General features: G+C 40.1%; 2 protein-coding genes across 13 annotated transcripts in view; one reads left to right on the top strand and one right to left on the bottom strand.

Moving 5' to 3' along the window:
• The window catches only part of mapk10 (mitogen-activated protein kinase 10), a 31978-nt gene extending 16721 nt beyond the window's left edge, over positions 1–15257 (bottom strand). For 7 of the 8 annotated variants that reach the window (XM_030084786.1, XM_030084787.1, XM_030084789.1 and 4 more), the window contains exons 1-3: positions 14950–15257; positions 2502–2573; positions 1119–1288 (exon numbers count right to left, since the gene is read on the bottom strand). In XM_030084786.1, the coding sequence (XP_029940646.1) occupies positions 1119–1288; positions 2502–2573; positions 14950–14952 (245 nt within the window). In that variant the 5' untranslated portion in view covers positions 14953–15257. Of the gene's footprint in view, positions 1–1118; positions 1289–2475; positions 2574–14949 lie in introns of all 8 variants that reach the window. The other variant, XM_030084790.1, reaches the window with a different exon arrangement.
• Positions 15258–18801: 3544 nt separating this feature from the next.
• ptpn13 (protein tyrosine phosphatase non-receptor type 13) overlaps positions 18802–20493 on the top strand; it is a 39133-nt gene continuing 37441 nt past the window's right edge. For all 5 annotated transcript variants that reach the window (XM_030084781.1, XM_030084782.1, XM_030084780.1 and 2 more), the window contains exon 1: positions 18802–19120. The gene's annotated coding sequence lies outside the window, so the exon portion shown is untranslated. The remainder of the gene's footprint in view (positions 19121–20493) is intronic.

The following is a 20493-nucleotide window of genomic DNA, read 5'->3' as shown; positions in this document are numbered from 1 at the left end:
AACCCGGTGGCTCTACATCTGTGACTAAATCAATGCTAAAATGCATAATTTTGAACCTAATTTTAATTTGATCGACAACAGACATTTTGTCAAGCTTGCAGTAATTCTATTGGACCTTAATTTTACCAGGTCTGAGATCGAATAATCTCTTTTACAAGCACGTCACTGGGTCATTTTTACACAGATGTATCTTAATTATAAAAGCACCAGTCAGTCAACCAAACAATCAATATTACGAAATAACCAGTAATGAAATTGGATTTTTAGAATGTCTACTCTGGTTTTTACTGTATTTAAAAAGTAACTGCAAGAGAGGACATCATCCACTTGGATTAACAGTGTTTTGCATATCTTTTGAGACTTTCTAAAACAACTAGATTTCACACAAAACACCTGATAAAGAGGTTTGCTGTCTGATTGGCATTTCTATGAGCTAATAGCAGACTGCATTTAACATGTTTGACGCAGTGTCTGAATGTGGAGCTACATCTCGTTGGTAGGGAAGGTGCATCATTTTCCACAAAAATACTTCAATGTTCTGCAGATTGAACAGAAGTCCCTGAAAGCAGAATGAGTCACCAGACATTGAACAGTTTGGAGGAGGAGAGAAGCAGTGAATTTGATGTGAAACGACACAGATGAAGATGTTAGAAAACAATCCTCATGCACGAGAAATGTGTATTTTAAAAGACATTCTTTGTCTGTACGAAAAACACTATGAAAAGAGAAATCTGCATCCACTAACTCCCCCTTATCCTACGTTTCATTTCCAGTTCTTCTTATTTTGCAGCATAAAGATATTAAATCACACGATTACAGGCTGATATATATCTAATATTAAACTAATGGACCCACAGTGGGGCATTAAACAGAGTGAAACAACGTCTTAGTTATTGCCACTCACACAGAAATAATCAAAGAAACTGTAAACTGTGAAAATAAAAATGCATGCGTTCTTCTTTATTAATCTCCTTTCTGTGGGAACTACTAAATGATTAGAAAAAAACATCTCACAGTTTAAAGACAAAAAGGCCCATTAAATATAACAGGAAAGCACATCAAACGGCATGATACAGTATAAAACAGAACATAAAGGAAAGGCTCTGTTGAGTGCTTACCAGACGATTCCCTGAGCTCCAGAGCCAATGGGCTTTAAATTCTGGTAGCGCTTTAAAACTGTGAAGGTAGAGTCTCCCACTTCCACACTGTAGAACTGGTTGTCCACTTTGCTTTTGCTCATGTTGTAATGCTTGGCAATATATGACACATCCACTTGTTTTCCAAAACCCTGCATCAGACAAAAAAAAAGGTGGGGCAAAGGTTAGCAATGTTGGCATTTAAATGTGTTTTGTACTTACCTGCCAAATAATGAAACATCTGGAAGAAAATGGTTAACTGCATCATCAATTGTCAAGATCCGTTCCTCATTCAATAAACCATGTTTATCTGCTTCATTATTGGTTTGTATCATTGCTTTTTAACGATTAAGTTTGTATTAAAGGGTTAGAACTAGAGGACAGCACACACAGAGACAACAGCCTCCTCCTGAATGTCAGAAAGACCGAGGAGCTGATTGTGAAGTACAGCGAGGAGCAGCAGAGGGCATAAACTCCCCAGAGTTCCAAATTCCTGGGTGTCAACATCACACAGGGCCTGACGTGGTCCTGTCACATCAACACCCTGGTGAAGAGAGCGAGACAGCGTCTCCACCACCTCGGAAGCCCGAGGCACTCTCAGCTCCTCTCAAGGTGCTCGGGAACTTTTACTTTTACACCTGCACTACTACTGAAAGTGTTCTGGCTGGAAGCATTACCACCTGGATGGGCAGCAGCACCCAGCAGGACTTATTGACTCTTCAGTCAACAACAGGTAGACAACAGGTGCAAAACACATTTCAATGCATGTTATTCTGTGTAACATTGAAAGTCTTTAACTTGAACTTCACTGGCAAAAAACACAACAGCCGAATTCACAGTTTTCATGCTGAAATTTAGCCTCTAGAAAAACCACATGATAACATTAGAACCACTAATGTCTTTGCACATTCAAAGATGTCATTCTTATGGCTAATGTGCACACAGTCATCGGGGTGTAATTACTCATAATTACTTATAATTAGTTGGGAAGAGCAAACCCAGAATGCTGCCACAACTAAAACACCACCTAATTACAGTTTGTGTAATTACAGCACAACTCACAAACCAAAAAAAAAAAAACAAACTAAACTACATGTTTGTGTGCTTGTGGCTATAACAAAGGTTAAAACATTTCATTCAAACTTTCCAATAAATTCATCTTTGTGACGTGCAGTGTTCACCCCAACATAACATCCAATTATTCCAACACATTAAAGGAAAACCTGCTAATATATAAACACAAAGTTCTCCAGAATGATCCATTCTGCACACAGAGAAACAAACAGAACAAAAACATGCAGAGCAGTGAAAGGTAAATGGAAGTGAATGAATACTGTACCTTTTTTACCTGTAAGGAACACACACCTGACAAAAGGCTATCTTTACATCCAGGACTGGTTGGCTGCAGTTATATAAGAAATGTCTGCTCATAAATACCTGGAAGACACAAACAGAGGAGAGAGGAAATCAGAGGCAGAGCACATGTGGGGATGGCAAATAATTCTTTAAACACAGTTGTACTCATGGAAAACTTTGGTGATTTCTCTGTGAAGTGTTGTTTTTGTTATCACAACTTTTCTGATGGTAGAATGAATCTCACTTAAAAAAAAAAGAAAAAAACAATCGACTGCCATGTCTTCTCTACTCTCTCCCCATCATTCTCAATAAATGGAAAAAAAAAATAGCAAGTCGCCAGTGCCTGCTCTTTTATAAATATGAAATAACCAATATATTGACTCTTCATCAAAGCAATACAGTACGGCCACTGTGATCAACGTCATCGTGTTCCAAGATGTCCGTCTGACTTGTGTTGAAAATAAGAAGTGAATGGTTGGTGCCAGCGAGGAGTGAAAGACAATATGATAATGTGTATGGATGGCTTCCTGGCAAACCCGTCCACTTTCCATCTGGACCAGGGCCAATTTTATTATAGTCTCTCTTTATGCCAGGATTTTTTTTTTTTTTTTTTTTTTTTTTTTAAATGTATGGAGCACCTAAAGTAATAGCTTGAGATTTTGGGAAGCACGATTTCTCTTTGTGAGTTTTGTGGAGAAGGTTCAGTGTGAGGAATACGAGATCGACTCTGTAATTGAGGTACAGAAGCATCAAACAAAGGTTGCACCATTTTCCCTGAGGCAAGGACGACACACTACATAGTTTTTTTTCGGAAAGTAAAAACATTGAACAAAGCAGAGCTCCGGAACATTCTCCAAAGACTGCATCTAAAGATGGGTGATGATAGAGCACTCTGCCTGGAATATCCCTGGTTGAAGAGCCTTTCTGTACAAAGTTTCAATGTCCTCCATGTGCATGTGTGGGTTTACTTCAAAATGGTTACAAAAATTGAGGTATATGTGCTGTTGCATTGGTTTTAATGTTATTCTCTTGCTTTTAAAAAGAATATACAGTGTCTATTATAGACATTTGTTGTTTATGTATGTAAGTACTGCTTGCTGTATTTCGTGTTTTATCAATATCACAGACATTTTTAAACCTTGACCTTGGACTCTAAAATTAATAAATATGTCTCATCAAAGAGGTAATAATAATGTGCCTGACACTAAAATGTCTATAATATCAGGTCATGTGGTTTGAATGGCAGCTGAAGGAGTCTGAGTCCTATGAAATCCGTCTACCCGCATCTTTAGAAGACATAAATGAACCCACAATTGCCAGATATGCCAATAACAGTCACTTCTTTTAACATAAAAAGTGCCTGACTTCATAATTGGCTGATAAACATGACTCCAAAATGAGACTGTCAACCTTTAAGACACTCATCTGAAAACAACAAGACATTTTTCACATACACACAGACAAAAATGCTGTTAGATTTCAGTTTTATTTTTAATTTTAGTACTAATAATTTAAATTTAAATGTAAATGACAAAAAACTGTTTTTCATCTTTTATCCTGTTTAACATCATGTGCACTTTTCAAACCATTTACCAGCGTGCTGCTGGCTCATTAACCTTTTGAACCCTGAGGCTGGATATGATTTCTAAGACCCTGAAAAGATGTGCAGTTCCTCAGGAATGTTCACGTACAGCTGCCACACATGAAATAAGCTTTCGAGGATCCAGGACCATCAGAGATATAATTTGCATAAAAGCTTTGGAGTGATTTTTGGCAAAGCTGCAGAGCTTTTACTCTGACGGAGCAGCTAAATGGGTCAATTTGGTGCAGAAGTAGGTTCTCCTGAGCTTTTTCGGCGGCGGCTCGGGTCAAAACATTGAAAGGGTGAAACAAAGACGGAAAGAAGGCCGTGAATGACTGACTCCCACATTAAGCAGCGGCAAGACAGTTGGCGGCTCTCGCCCACAACGAGCGTGTTTTTAATGGTTTCCCAGGTAATGAAGCACTCGATGTGTGCTAATGATCATCTGTCCTCAATGAACTGATATGCAGCGTTAGGAATGGAATTAAAACTAATAGGAAAACAGAGAGGTGTGGGTGCTATAAAACCCACACGAATGTTACCAAACATGGAGGTGTGTTTGTATTTCACAGAATCTAGGAGGAGATGAAGGGACGGAGCTGCGCTCATGAATTTGCTGGTGAAATAAATAGATGGAAGTTTCTGGAGATAAATATTTTTTTCTGCTCCACCAGCTCCTCTAATAAGAGTCACAGCTGGCTTTAATGCCTGGGCTGAATCCAAAAGGGAGCCAGGCAGCTTTAAGAAAGGAAATGTGGGACACAAAGGAGAGAGATTTGGCTTATTTCACCTGACCTTTTCCTCAGCGTTACGGTCCGAACGACGAGCGGACGAGCCAGTGTTCCTCATTTCTTCACTGGGTGTGGCGCGTTTATATAAACCATAGCATTAAGCACGAAGCAATGCAATAAATTAATAATGTTTCACCTAGTGCATATTCATTGAATAAAGTGCAAAAAGAAGAGAAGAAATGACAGGCACGTGGAACACAGCTGAATACATTATGAGCAAGAAATACAGCTGAAAGGAAAGGAAAGGGTTTGCACATGAGGGGACAGATAGGATTTTTATGCTTAATCCATACACAATTTACAATCCCTCCAACCACTATGATAAAGTCACACCGCATCTGTGTATTTGTCATGACTGACATCGCAGCCGCCACTTCAACCAGCACAATATTTGCTATTAATCTAACAGGTCAACTCAGAATGGGCCGTGGCACCAGGCTTGTTATATCTGTGCCGCTCTAATCTTCAACCATCTGTGTACATAAGATATTAAACCTCTCACAGGCCAAAATGTTTGTCTCCCAGCAGTGGACACTATAGTAATTCAAACACTGCCTCGCTGATGAATGTGGTTTTGTGAGGTTACATGCAAACAGTAGCTTGATAGATGGAAGTACAGACCTCGACAAACACAAGTTGTTTGGGCAGCGTGTTCTGTATTTGATTTATATTGTCAATCTTGTGAGTGGGTGACAATTGACAGGATGTGGGAAAAGCTACAAACCTATCAATGAATTGTTAAAAAAGAGCCTTTGTGTTTTGGTCGGGGCTCGTTTTCAGGACGGATTTTCACCATCAAATTAATTTCATGAAAAAGATTGGGCAGATTTTGCATGTTTGCAACCCAAATACTCAGCTCTGCTGCTCATCCCACAAATGCATCTTCTCAGGCAAATGTGGTCCCATTTCGAAAGGAGATTAGCAGATTTCCTGATGGTATAATATGTACTGCCAAAGGCATTGTTAAAACAATTCCATAATCTACCACAAATTTCCTTTTTTTTTTTTTTTTCAAAAACAGTAAAGTCAACAACTTAAAGGTGCTGTAGGCAGGATTCGGCATCTTGCTTAGGGTTACCTAAGCAAGATGGCGATTTGACCCATCTAAGATGGTGATTTGAAACCCAGCACAGCCAATCCTGTCCTGTTTTCTCTGACATCACGCCCTTACGCAAGTTAAGCCCCTCCCACAAGAATGTGTGACGAACACCCCTCGACCAATCACAGTTAGAGCCTCATGGGCTCTTCTGATTGGTCAAAGATACCTGGAGCTGTCGAGATTCCTTTTCAGCTCAGAACAGAGACAGATGGAAGTGCTGCGCCCTCGCGGTAGTGCAATTATTCTACACTCCTAAAGGATTATCAATGGATACTCTAACATTTAATCCAAAGAAAACACAGAAAAATTAGCATTGACTAGCAAAATCCTGCCTACAGCACCTTTAAGGAAAATTCATGAATAATTTATTGAGCAGGCGTTGTTTTCTGAAATTCTACACATTTTTAAATAAAATGTACAAAAGTAAATGAATCTCATGATATAAAAGGAGTCCGATTTAAATAATTATCAAAAAGAGAAGGAAAGATAATGAGGATTTTCAGCAATTTCCTTCCTCCCCTTTAGCCAGCAGTGAAACAAATCAGACTGCCTGCTGGTTCGTTCAGCCCTCAGACCGGATTCTGCTGATCGTGGTCATGGTTGAAATGCTGCTCGGGTTGTACCTGCAAGTAGACTCAGCACCAGCCTTTAAAATGCCCATATATCATTCTGACTGCTGTAGGTCTCTTCAGAGCAAATCAGCTCCCGCTGGTTGAAAAGGCTAAACAAGTCTATTCAGAGAGGAGAGAGCGGCTCCCACAAGCTGCAGGCTCGGCTCACGTTTTCCGACTGTTAGCAGTAAGTGCGGCACACACCATGACTCTTCTGTTTCCAGGTAGTTAGAAGGACATGTTTGCACTGTCTCCTCTAAATATGAAGCTGTAACTCAAAAAAAGTTACAATGGATAGTGTTAATATCAATATATGTATTTGAAGCAGACTTGAGGGAGACTTTTTTTTTTTTTTGAGGTTCTGTTTTTTTATGACACTGAAATCAGGTCTGTTCAATAATATTTAGATGTGTACTGATGTTTTGCTATACAGTGACCATGGTGGGGTTTGCAGCCTTAGTTAGAGGAAAATTTGACAATTATGACTTGAGTAATGGTAGATTGTACTGCAATAAGTGTATATATTTTTAGTAAAATGTGAAAACAACTGGATTAACTAAATAAATCCAAAACAGATCCAAAATGGACCTGGATAACACAATGGTATGTGATTTGTGAAAGAAGTGCAACTTCAGAGTGGGCCACTTGAGAACCAAGGCTTGACATCCCAACAGCAGCCAGTAATTAATTTCTCATTCTACGAAGGATGTTAGTCGCCTTTTAAGTGACATTTCAGCAGGAGTCTTTCTCTGCAGATTTTTACTGACTCTGAGTCACAGGAAGAGTTTAGTTGTGAGGGTCAGTTAACTGCTAAAAGGGTGAACCATTATCAAGAGTGTGAGAAATGCCTCTAAAAACAGCATCTGAGACGGGAAGCTGTTGTTGAGCTTAGATGGAATTCAACACCAGTGGCACACTGAGTAAGTTCTGATATAGGAGCCATAACATATGGCCTGCTCTCTTTTGAATGCCTTTTAGCGATTCTGATTCTCAAACAATTCCAAATTCCAACTTCAGAACAGTTACTGTCAAAAAAAAAAAAAAAAGAAAGAAATGGCTTAACTTTGAAGCAGCAACATTTTCAGTTCTGCACCCTTTTACTGTTGGTTATTAACCAGAAAGAAACGAAAATCCTGGGGAGATACTGACATTTGAACACTTGTTGGGTATGAGAGCTGCATTCAAAAACTCGTCCTTCCACCAGACAGCTCTTGATCCTTTCTCTTTAATATTGGCTTCATATTGCATCAGTGTAGAAAGCAACAGTGCGGTTGGATGTAAAGGACTTTTGCCGTATAGCTCCGCTAAATTTGCCAAAATCGTAGCAGCCGCCGGGATGTGACTAGGGTTGTCTTTCTAAAATTGACTGCTGATGTCTGTTGGCGTATTTTCGATTTACTGGATGGAACAAGACAACTCAGAGCCTGTGTCAAAGCAATTTCATGCAGGACCAGCAGAGCCATGTGAGCAAGCAGCCATCAGGCCCGAACAGAGAGCATGTAATTGTTCTGCCATGTTTGGATGAAACTTATGAACATCTGGGTGAAGTGTGCCATTTTAAAATCAGACAAACACTCACCAGCATCCAAACTAACAAAAAAAAACTATGCCAATGCTTAGAGATGAAAACTAGACAGAGAGGGGGAAATAAAAATTCAGCTCTGGTTCTTACTTAGACCCATGTCTGGCTTTTTCTGGGCCAGTGCTTTTTCTAAAATTGATGATCGGTCTCTGCAAAAAATGAGAGGCCAAAGATGTGAATCTTGTCCTCTACGTGAACTTAGATCAGCCACACATAAGGATAAGCAGTACACATTCACAAACAAAGACTGAGCCAGAATCACTGAAGCTCTGAGAAGACTCGGACACAAAGAACGAAATAAATGCTCAATCAGAAGAGCAGCCGGGAAGGTTTCATTATCCTACATGGGCCGTTGCATATCATGGATACAGATGACCGTTATTCTCCAGTTGTGGCTTGTCCTTGTTCTTTAGATCCCTGCATTCTGTTACCATCCAGCCCCACGGGCACAACAATGCCCCAGGCCAACAACTAATCATTCTGCATGCTAAGCAGGCAGTGCCCCACTGTACTATTTTGTTGTCAGTACAATTTACTGTCTACAGTGCTTTGAATGTTCAGTTTCATTCATTGGTTTACATATCCTGCAACCAGAAGCAAGTGCTGTTGAGATAGCACGCTGGTTTCTAAAGCTTTTTTTACACTGTTGTGCTGCTTGAGCCTGAGCAGGAAGGAATAAAAACCAGAAACAGACTGTAGTGTGTAATGTTCTTTATAAATCCACTGAACTGAGGCAACATAGCCTATCCTTTGCCAAGTGGGACAACAGAAATCCCTGATGTCTCTTCCTCAGAATAGACCATTTTCCGCAGCAGGTGTTTTGGCTTTTCATCGCAGGAAGAGCGTAAGTGTAATTGAAAACAATAAAAAAAGGGGGGAAAAAAGCATTCATGGTATTTTAGGTGAGATAGTTCCAGCATCCTGATGTTGCATGTTAGCTCACTGTCATGGCTTAATGAGGCAAATAATGAAACAGACGAATAATAAATAACTGTTATTATCGCAAAAATAGAATCCAGGCCCGCCAAGTGACCAAACGGTACAAAGAAAATACATTTTAGTTTTTAACACATGTGACTATTAACATTTTGCAATGGTTGTATTTAGTACAGCTCCACAATGGGAGTTGATCATGTGACATTCCGATATTCTGGAGTAATGTGATTGTGATATGACTTGCAATAAATAAGCACTTAAGTATACAAAGTTAATGTCTCTGGGATTTAGGATGTGTATCTCCAAGTAACCGTGCTTTTTTTCTTCTTGGACTCCATTTGAAACTGGGCCATGTTTATTTTTCTTTCTTGGAGCACATCTGTGTTTGGAGTTCTCACTCAGAGTGCTTCAGAAGCATAGCAGTGGCTGTCTTCATTTTTCTTGATTTTTGCACTCTCATGCTGACTTCTGACCTCTTCACATCAGGTATAACGTGATGTTAAAACAATAAAGATCAAAAATTTAATCCATTGTAAACACAATCTACTGTACTAAGACTGTATCTATAATTAGCAAGATAAGTTGACAGGGATGATGCAGAGTAGAAATACTATTATAATTTAGGCAGTCTGTGTGTTTTGCAAATTTCAATATGATGATACATTTGCAACATATTGTGCATCAACAATTTTTATCAAAATAACAATTACATTTTGCAAACATTTCAGTGATCTAATCAGACATGATCGGGCGACATCTGTCAGATCAAGTATTTTTAAATCCTATATCATAGTAATGTGTCTGAACCATGTCTGCTATGTTGTTCTGATAATGTAGTCGACTGTTTTATTAATTAAATTAAATAATCCACAGCATAATTCCAATAGCTCTACAATGAAACAAAAGTCACTAATATAAAGATTATACTGTGCTAGGTTTGCATATCAAAATAATGTGAGTGTGATGAGCTGAAACCACCCTGCTGCATTTATTGGTAATGTGGCTCAAAATGTTTACAGCAAAGCCAAAAGGTTTTGGTACAGCAGGTGTGTGGGTGTATTCATCTGACATAAAGTTTTTTTGTCAAGTGTCCACAGACTGGTGCTAAAGGACATGCTATGTGCTAATGATATTTCTTCTGTGTGCTTTTTTTTTTAATATTTGGAGCAGTACCCTCATGGTATATCAAGCCAATATCTGCAGAGAATAAAAAAATGTAAGGTTGGTGAAATTGTCAGCACTGTCACCTCACGACAAGATTACCTGAGTTTGAATCTGGGTCACAGTTTGGATGCGCTGTCTGTGTCTGTGGCTTTTCTTTGGGTACTTCAGTTTTCTCCATCCATCCATCCATCCACACTGGATTAATCTGTGATTCTAAATGAGACGTGTGTGTGCTGTGTGATTGTCTGCTTCTCTGTTCACCCTGTGATGGCAGCCTGCCCAAGGCGTAACTTGCCTTTTACTCAATGTTAGCTGAGTTAAGCTTGTATTTTTTTAGTTTAGTCTCTGTGTGGACTGCAGTCAACTACGTATGAGGTAACATTGTCCCAGCAGCTGATGCTTGCATCAACAGTGATGCACTTTTGGCATCTAACAAGTTCCCATCCACTCAGATTTGAGGGCACATTTTATAACGCTGTTTCTGACCTCATCTTGTTGAAGAAAGATCCGTTTTATGTTTTTCAGTTCCTCAAGTTAATCTTGTTCAGTGTAGCGGCGCTGGATTGAAACGGAGTCATAGAGCGATGGTACATGGCTGCACTGAGCAGGCTGATTGACTCCAAGAGAGCTGATGATAAAGCACAATGTGCCAGTCCACGTACCCACAGACACCAGCGTTATTGTTCACTCTCCCATCTGTCTTTGCTTCACCTCCTCTCAATGGTCTCTTCCCCTCTGTCATACACCTGAAAGCCACACTCGATGTGAATGCCACACAATGAACGCCCCAGCATTGTACACACCCGTCTATATCTTCCTCCTTCCATCCTAAACAGTGATGAGAGCGTGCGTTCTCCCTTTCCTGCCTCTCTTTTGTCCCTCCCTCACTCCCACCATTCCTGCTCCCAGGCTCCCAGCCTCGCTGCAACCAACCAGCTCCCCTCCCCCTCCCTCGGAGCTCCATTGTGAGTGCTTGGTTCAGCAGCCTCTCCTGCAGTATGCAGCTTCGCCTTGCCTTCGCTGTGCAGCCTGAGCCAAATGCAGTACAGCCTCCCATTTGGGCTCAGGGGAGGGAGGAAGGGAAGCACTTCAAACTGCAGGCCCGGCCAGGAAAACAAGACGGCACTTGCTCCTGAGCTCATCTACAGGCTGTGAGAATCTTGAATGTTCACCGACGTCTATTGATTTGTTTAGAGATGAAACTCGCTCTGTCTCTGCTTCCGTCTGTAGCCGTGCTTACATCGTTTCATTCACTTCAAGTAAACAACAGACATGTTAGCTGAAAACCTGCTTATGCTGCAGATCTCTGATGAGCCGCACGGTGAAAAAACATGCACGGCTCTGGCAGGTGCTGAGCACATTTGTATGATTTCCAGCTTTTCCTTTGAAAACCTGTCAGGGCAGGCGGGAGCACACTGCTGAACCCGCCATGCTCTCTGTGAAACAACTTCCCAAACACATATGGTTTTAAAAATATTTTGCTTGACATGATCACAGAGATGCTCTGGTACCATGGTAACAGATAACGCTTTCTAAAAATGGACACTGTTGCAAAACTCTGTTTCTTTTATCTTGTCAAGGACGCGATAAAAGAAACATCTGTATCCCCAAGTCACTCATGCTGTAAATGGGTCTGAATAACAAACAGCCTGCGAGTTTCTATGAATGGCCAACTTATGCAACGCCAGGATTATACCGATTTAAAAATACAGACAACTGAAAGCCATATACAGAGAAATTTTGTAAATTTGTTTTGCTGAATTGATTAAATTTGTTGCAGTTTTTCACGCTGTTGTTTGTATTCGTTTGGCAGCGTCTTTAAATGGTTTTATGGCCCTCAAGTTGTTCCGACCTTTGTTGACTCTTAATTCTATTTACAGATGCGCTGCGAGGAGATTGGGGCCGAATCAAAAAGCTTAAAGTCTCGTTCTCAGCTCTCTGTAAAAGCAAATAAAAGCTGCATATTTGTCCGATCAAATCCAATTATGTAACTATGCATCTCAGTGTGCTACAGTGTTTTGTCTTGTTTTTCTGTGGTGGTAAGCAGCAACCTCTGGGAGTAAACTACCGACAATCTAACAAAATTGTGTCATACACTGAGAAACAATGTAGAAAAATAGGCAATATGTTTTGTGTGGTTTTCTGCTATTTGACTGTGGGAAAGACACAGTTTGTAATTAAACTGTTAACATTTTATGCATAGGTGAAGAGTGTTTTAATGTGGGAAATCAATAAGTACATTATCGTCAAATTCAGCTTGAGCCTTTATTCAAAGTTAACTTTAAGTCTCTTATGCAGCATCCTTCCTACCCAAATGTTTTATTTGTCTTGCTGTTTTGATGCCATTCATTTGACTGTCAGAGCTAGTTTCAGATGTAAAATGCTCTGCATTTTATTATTGGGGAATTTCTCATTAAGCCTGATAATATGCAGAAAAAGAAATGCTAAACTCTTGCCATCGCTGAGCGGTGACAAATGATGTTCCTCGGTAATCCATGCGTTCCTAATGACTTTGACCTTCCATGCAGTGAAGGCAGCTATGACAGAAATGGCTCACAAAAGCCAGCTGATGAAATTTAAGAAACTGATGATCAGCAAAAATTATTTCTGGAAGACTGATTTATTTCCAGAATACTGCATTTGATCAAATGATCTCAATCTTGCACGTTTATCTATCTATCTATCTATCTATCTATCTATCTATCTAATACTGTAAAGTGAATATATGCGAAATCGTGGCTGATGATTGGACAAAATAACACATCAATCTACATCACTTTGAGCTGTGAAAAACTGGGACAAGCATTTCACATTATTCACTGACACGTGACTCAACAAATATTCACCAGAAGACCAATTCCATTCTTTACTTTGCTGATTAATCAAGCCTGCAATCCCACCATTACCTCATCTAAATTGCTTTGTCTTATATTATTGCATAACATAGGATTAGTGTGCTGATGCCATGAACTCAACAACACAAAGCAGAATTTTAGTATTATTGAGCAACATAGCATTAGTCTGCTGGTGGTTGTTTCCATTGATGATTCTCCATTGGCTAAACAAGCTACCTCCCCAAAAATCAATGGCATTCGTAATCAGTTTGTGTAGACCTGCAGTATCCACTGCTTCAAATGAAACTTACTGCTTTCTAATGCTGGAGGCAAGAATATCTAAATAATTGCACCTGGCTTTTTCAAATGAGAATGATAACAAAAAAGGAGGAGAAGAAGAATGACAGACAAATTTATCTAATAAAAGGTGGTTGTATATCTCTTCGGGCACTGCAGAAACACCCATAAAAGCTTTGTTTAATTGTAAAGCCTGCATGCTCCCTGCAGCACTTTCACAGGCATGGAAGCCTGTTCCTGAATAATTCAGCAGCCAAGGTCACAAAGCTAAAGCCTCCCTCTTTGCTGTTTTCAACATGGGGATTTTGTTATGACACCCTTTAAGCGTTCGCCGATTCCACAGAATGGCACAACACCTGCAATTAGTCCATACTTGTGGCCCTGCACCAAGCTGGGACAGACTCCAAATTGGAGAGCGTAAATAATACAAAACAGAATGAAAAAGCCCCGTTCAATGGATCGCTGACACATTCATGTCTAAATTTAAACCTCTTCAGTCTGTAAAGCATGACAAGGTGGGTTATAATCATCCAAAATTGTGCACATGAATGCCTGAAACAGCTCATTTAAAGAGATCACATTACTCAGTAGCTCCACAGCTATCAAGTAAATATAATCTGCATGCAGGTAAATAACATCATTCTGCATTTTGACTATTTCAAGTTCGGGTTACTTTTAATAAGAAAGCCTTCAGAAATCATTTAAACTTTCTCTGAATGTTTATCACAGACACTCATAGCCCCATGCAGTGAAGCATGACTCAAAAACTATCCCTATAGATCAGCAAAAGACCATTAATTTATACAGTTTTTTCTGCAGGTATCTAGTTTCCAAGCACTTATGATGGCTCTGAGGCTGGTCCCACATCCCTAGTGGAGTACTGATGGTCTGCATAATGCACAAGGTGCGCAGCTGACTTCTGAGGGGGAGGAGAGCCAAACCCTGCATGTAGGCCTACAGTATGTAGTCCTGTGTTCAGCTTGTGTTTTGAAGAACATCAGTCCTCCATCACACATTTGCACCACTCCTGCACTCCAAATCAAATATGCATAACGCGCCACACAGCAGGAAAGAGTGTTCTTTTCCCACAGATATGTACCATATGGTTGAGGGCGATAGATATGCTTAAATGCTTTTAAATTCCAAGTCTGAATGTCATAAAAACAAAGAGGAGCAGCCTGGATAGCGTCCCTTCAAGTAGTGTCATCCGCGTTGTGCATTTCAAGGCAAACCAATGGTTAATCTCCGTGATGTTGCAGGATGTGTGCATGCATGGAGATCCGATGGACAACATTTTGTCAGGTCAGAACTAACGCCATAATGAAATCACGCCTGATCTTATATAAAACACCATCATCCGCGGAGGTGGATCTGCCAAGATGAGTTTTGTTTTCAATGTCTGCGCCTTTTTTTTCTTTTTCTTTTTTTTTTCTCTCCCACCGAAGCATCATTAGTGGACTTCATTAACCTTCCCTTCCGATCAATATTCATCACTCCACCCTCCGGGCGGGCGGCTGAGGTCCGAGCATCCACATTATACAACCCCGTCCCCGGCCCTTACCATTCCGTGCCAGCTGATGACGATCCCAGTCCGGTGCCAGTCCTTTTCAAAACATCCCGACGGGAAACGTTGCGGAGAGCATCGCTGAGGGCTTAACGGAGACGTTCACGGAGATAACGGAGGAGAGAAAGGCTCGAAAATAAACAGCGGGGGCGATGAGAAAGAAATGAAAAATAAAAGAAGAAGAAGCAGAGGTGGATGGAACCGAGGTTCGCTGATGCTGAATCACTCTCCCCCAGCTCACCACCTTGCAACCATTGTGCTGCAAGATGCTGGCTGTACCATTGTGGACCTACCAGAGCAGAGAGAGAGAGGGAGGGAAGAGGAAGGGGGTACAGGGAAATGTGTTACCATGGCAACCGAACAGGAGAACGTCTGACGTCAAAGCTGGAGCAGAGAGAGAGAGGGGAAGGGAGATCACATGGAGGCTTTCTCCCCGCACGGGAGGGGCAGCATCGAGCATCTCTCTGATCCTATCGTCCCGCCAGCCTGATCTCGAGGCCCGGACAGAATATATTTAACTCTAGTTAGGATCCATTATTTGCGCAGCGCAATCGGTAGATCATGTGATCCACGTCCATCACCCTGAAAGGTTCTGAACACCAGCAAGATGAACCTGCCCACAGCTCCCATCTTCCCTGACAATCTGTTGACCTGCCCCACACCATCAGTGCCACAACCAGCAAATATTATATGGAGCCAGTAAGTACCAGAAGGAGAAAAAAAGAAAAGCAAGACAAACTATTTTTTTTGTTCCTATAACACAACTTGTTTTCTGCATATGCATATTGAAAATAACAATAAGTTACAAAGGCTACACAATTAAACCAGCATATCAGAACATACTATATACTATTATTATTATTATTATAAAAGATCTGCCTTACCCTTTGAATCACATCGTCCCACTTCACTTTTTTTTGCTTTCTTCTTCTTCTTGCTTAGACGTTTATTCAAAGTTTTACACTTAATGGGAGGGCATCCAGCTCTGTACCACTTTCTATATTGCTAAGGTCAGCATACTCTGGATGAAATTCTTTTAAGTTTAATTCAGACAAATACAATTTCTTAAGATAAGCTTCATGTGAACACTTAAGTGTGGCAAAAGTTCCAGACAGTGTATCAAGACCAACTAGAACTCAAATTGTAAGTGTCTACCTAACACAAGTAATTGTATTTTTTTTTGTCGCATATACATTTCAAAGACATTAAAATTCTTAATGTTCCTGTGAAAAAAATTAGGATATCACAGGGATAATGCAAACTGAGAAGGGCTGTGTGGGAGGTAAACAAAAGAAATTGTAAATCTGAAAATTATGTTTTCACTATTAATCAATTAAATTATTTGTACTTAGTATATGTTGGTATTCTTTGCATTTAATAATCCCAGCAACCCCGGTTACTCAATAATCTAAATGCCAACACAACATACTTACTTGAAATGAATAAGCACATATGATTATAATCCAGATCAATCCATCTATCCACATGCCCTCTTTATCTTGGCTTACAGTTGCAGGGACAGGAACCAAAGCGAATATTGAGCGAATGACAATTTTTTTTTTCCAAGCAGTTATTTTTAATTCATCATGTCAAGCATTCAGCTCTGGAAATTCAAATTATGTGCACATTTAATTCACCACAGACAGGAAATGAAGTATCAAAGATGGTGCTAAAAAGCTAAAGGGAAGTTTTAAATGCACTCTTGTGAGACCAAAGTTTAATCTTAAGCTGAATGACATATGCTTTGAAACAGCAGTACCAGATGCCCCATATATTTAAGACTGCCATGACAGGCACATCCTCTCTTGCAAGGTTTTGACAGAAATTTCCCCAAGGGTTCAAACAAGAGCTGATGAGCTGGTATTAAGGACAGTACTGACAGAAATAGTGTGAAGGAGAAGTCCACATTTCTGATGTCTAACACTTTATGAGGCATTGCTCATCCGGATTCTGTCTCCTGATGGGGCCCTCTGCCTCAGGCGATGAACTGACTTCAAATGCTTGTGAGTCACAGGCACAGCATACGACAAATCACTCTGAATGCAGTTTATCAAACAACTCAATGTGGAAAATGCAGTGCATTGGAAGAAGACGGTTATTCATTCATGAGACGTCACATTTACTTTGTCTATGTGGACAGTTCCACAGAAACATTAAAAAAAAAAAAAAAAAAACAGTTTTTCTCATCTTTCAACTTAACTGCCATAAATTTGAGTTTATGGCAAGTAGAAAATAAAAATAGTATGATGATGTTTCCATTAAAAAAATTATCATAACCTGTAATCAGGTCATTTGACATTTTTGTCAAAAAATATTTATAAAATGTTTATCACATGGCACAGAGCATCATATTGGAATATACATCAGTCAGAATGGTACAGCTTTCAAAATGCTCAGTAAAACAAGTATCATCTGTCTCAATCTAAAGAGAAAAACAGCTTTGTTCTCATATTCACTCCCCACCATTCCAGCCTGTGGCGAGTGATAATATCATGCTTTTTAGCACCGACAGGCACAGACAGGCAGAGTCCTCTCACCACTCACCATTAAGATACATGTAATGGTAGACTAAAGCCACTAGATGGCGTAACGAACTCCATAAAAAAAGGCACCTTTGAAGTACCCCAAAGGAAGGAAATACTCAGCAGTGAATTGCTTCCTGACTGCTCAGATGACTCAATTTGATGTGGTGGGAAACAGCTAAATATAGGCTAATTTGGGTTTTTTTTGGCTGTCTTAAAAAAAAAAAGCTCTTTAATACAAAGTAAGTGTTGACAGGCACCAAGATTTGAATTTAGAATTTTTATGATTTTTAAATCAGATGGTGCATTTCCAAGTAGAATTTTAATGAAAGATCAGTCATTGGGCCTATGGGGCCTCCATAGGGTGTGACGGCCCCAGAGACTCAAAATGAGGCGACAAATCACCGCAAAGAAACAAAAATATCCACCGAGGAGGCACTGTGACAGAACGACCAAAAAGTCACATCAAAAAAACTAACAGAAGACATCAGCACAGACATGACACAACATAGAAAAATACTTACAGACTTATGACTGATATGCAGTCATTATGTGTTAAAATAGATTTTTTTTTTCTGAATTAACGAGCTATGTCATGGGGAAAATTGGGACTTTTCTAGGGTTAGGAGATTCCCTAAATACTGTACCAAAAGATGTTGCGTGACTCTTGGAGCTTGTCCAGTTCAGGGGATATCTAATATTATGAATAATGTAACAGCGTTATGTCTTAAATACCATTAATTTACATATCCCTCAAGATAACTTGGAGTAAAATAGAATCAGGAGGAATATAGCCTGTCAGTATATATTGCGACAACACAAGTTTGTTCTTTTTGGCAGTGAAAAAAATAGATTTTTTTAAAACATATTCTTTAACATAGAATGAAATCAAAGAAATCTTTTCAATTAAAAAAAAAATGTTACTGTGACGAACTTTCACTGATAAAGCTTTACAGAGGCATTTCTTTTAGCTCGGAAAGTCTTTGAATGTAGTTACCAAATAGTGTCCTTGTTTGTTTGTTTGTTTATTTGTTTCATAACCAGCCAACAGACGTCTTTTAAAAATGTATAATTGCTGATACTTTATTTTTGACGATGTCGAGAGACAAACATGTGGTAGGAAGGATTAATGGCCATGTAGAAACCACAGTGTGCCTACATGATGCAGGATCACTGTACATTTTACTCCCAGTTGTGTGCGTTGCTATGGAAACGGTTAAATGACAGTCCCCTCGCGGAGAGCCAATGGGCGGCCATAGTAAGGTGTCTGGTTACTCCCAGTCAACCCACGCTAGCTCGGCAAAGGGAGGGGTTAGTCCGCTCCTCCGCAGTAAATGGTAACTTGGTTTCGCCGGAGCTGAGCTCCAGACAGTCCACTGGCTATGAAACGCGGCTTGTGATTAATTTCCGGAGAAGAGATTTCTTTCTTTCTTTGAAAACGTCGCCGCGTCGGACAGCTGTACCTGCCGTGAACGCACCATGGAGAGGTAGACCTGTTGCCTGCCTGCCTCGCCGCGCACCCAACTACTATCCAAGATGTTGCTTTGTGGATGGGATGGCGTCTGGTGCCGTTTGTGTGCGCACTCATAGCCTCATTGGAGTTCGAACATTTCCTTTTCAAGCGGTTTTGTAGCTCTTCTTGCCAGGTGAGTGTCTTTCAAGCAGCTCGAAAAGTGTTGCAATCAAACCTGCTATGGCTAACTTTAGCTAGCTCAAACAGTAAAGCTTCTTTATACTAAAAAGAAAAAAAAAGTTTACAAACCACTTATTTGCTTTGTTGTCGTGTATTCCACTTTACATCCCAGCATATTTGCTTGAACGTCACAGATAAACTTCAGCTGGTGGCGGACACTGGACATCTTTGGTGTAACCTCACTAGTAGCGTTTTCAGTTTTGGGGGTGAAGAGACCCATTGCACAAAGCAATAGATATCGACCAAGCAACCCTTTACCAAGTCCACCTCGGTGTATTGTTTGTCTCTTTTGTAAAACTTTCTGCCGAACATTGAAGTTTTGCAGCTTTTCAAGACTTTTTTTAAATGCATAATGTGCCATCACAGACTGAAAGATTTATGGGGGTAGTGCAGCTTTTCCATCCTCCCCCTTCATTACCATAGAGAAGAAGTGAAGTTAACTTCAAGTCAATGGTCAGTATGTAGACTGAAGGAGTAGATGGTAAGGCTGTGTGGCTGTGTTGGATGAGTTTTCTCATCTAAAGTGACTAAAGGGGAGGGTATATGAGCATCATCATGGGGGGGGGGAAGAAAACAGTCTGAGGATTGGGTTTGTGTGGGGGGGAAAAGGACGGGAGGTTGGAGTGAGGTTTTGCAAAACCATGCTATGCATGTCATGGTACTCATTGCAACCCTGTGATTAACAGAAATGGAGCGGATGAGGTTGAGACCAAAATGAGAAGTGAAGACTGTTGATCCAGAGCTGGGCTGATAATCAACAAAATAGTCATGGCGCAGCACTCATTCTGGTTCTGTTGGAAAAACAAAACACAAATATCTCATGTAGCCTACAGTTTCTTCAGAAAGTCCTGTCTCTAACTGGTTTAAATATTGACTATCGAGATCTCGGGTAGCTTGGTAGTTAGTCTGACATAGGAATATCAACATCCCTCAGATTCATGCAGATTAGTGAGACAACTCACAAACTCGGTCAATAACACTGAACAACCAAGTCTCAACATCAATAGCGGAGTTTTAGTTAGTTGAAGAAATCAGTCCTTTTCTTTGTGCTGCCAGGTGAAGCATCTTCTGCGGAAACATCAAGTGTTCAGTCACTGGAAAGAAGCGTGAAAAGAATGTCAGACATTTGTTTGAATTGCAAATAAATCACAAATAAGTACGTCACAAATGAAAATCAATTATTGGGCTTGTCTTTTAACTTCAGTGAGTCAAAGATCCATTACCCTGCTGTTTACTGCACAGAAAGATTTGTGTGGGACAGGACTATTAAGTTGAATATTGCTCAAGTTCCAGTTTATAGCAAAAAGGATAAGGTGTTGTAAGTTT

This window comes from Salarias fasciatus (genome assembly GCF_902148845.1).
Source record: "Salarias fasciatus chromosome 7 unlocalized genomic scaffold, fSalaFa1.1 super_scaffold_4, whole genome shotgun sequence".
Classification (NCBI taxonomy): domain Eukaryota; kingdom Metazoa; phylum Chordata; class Actinopteri; order Blenniiformes; family Blenniidae; genus Salarias; species Salarias fasciatus.
The sequence above is the reverse complement of the archived record's forward strand: the minus strand, read 5'-3'. Positions and strand labels throughout refer to the sequence as shown.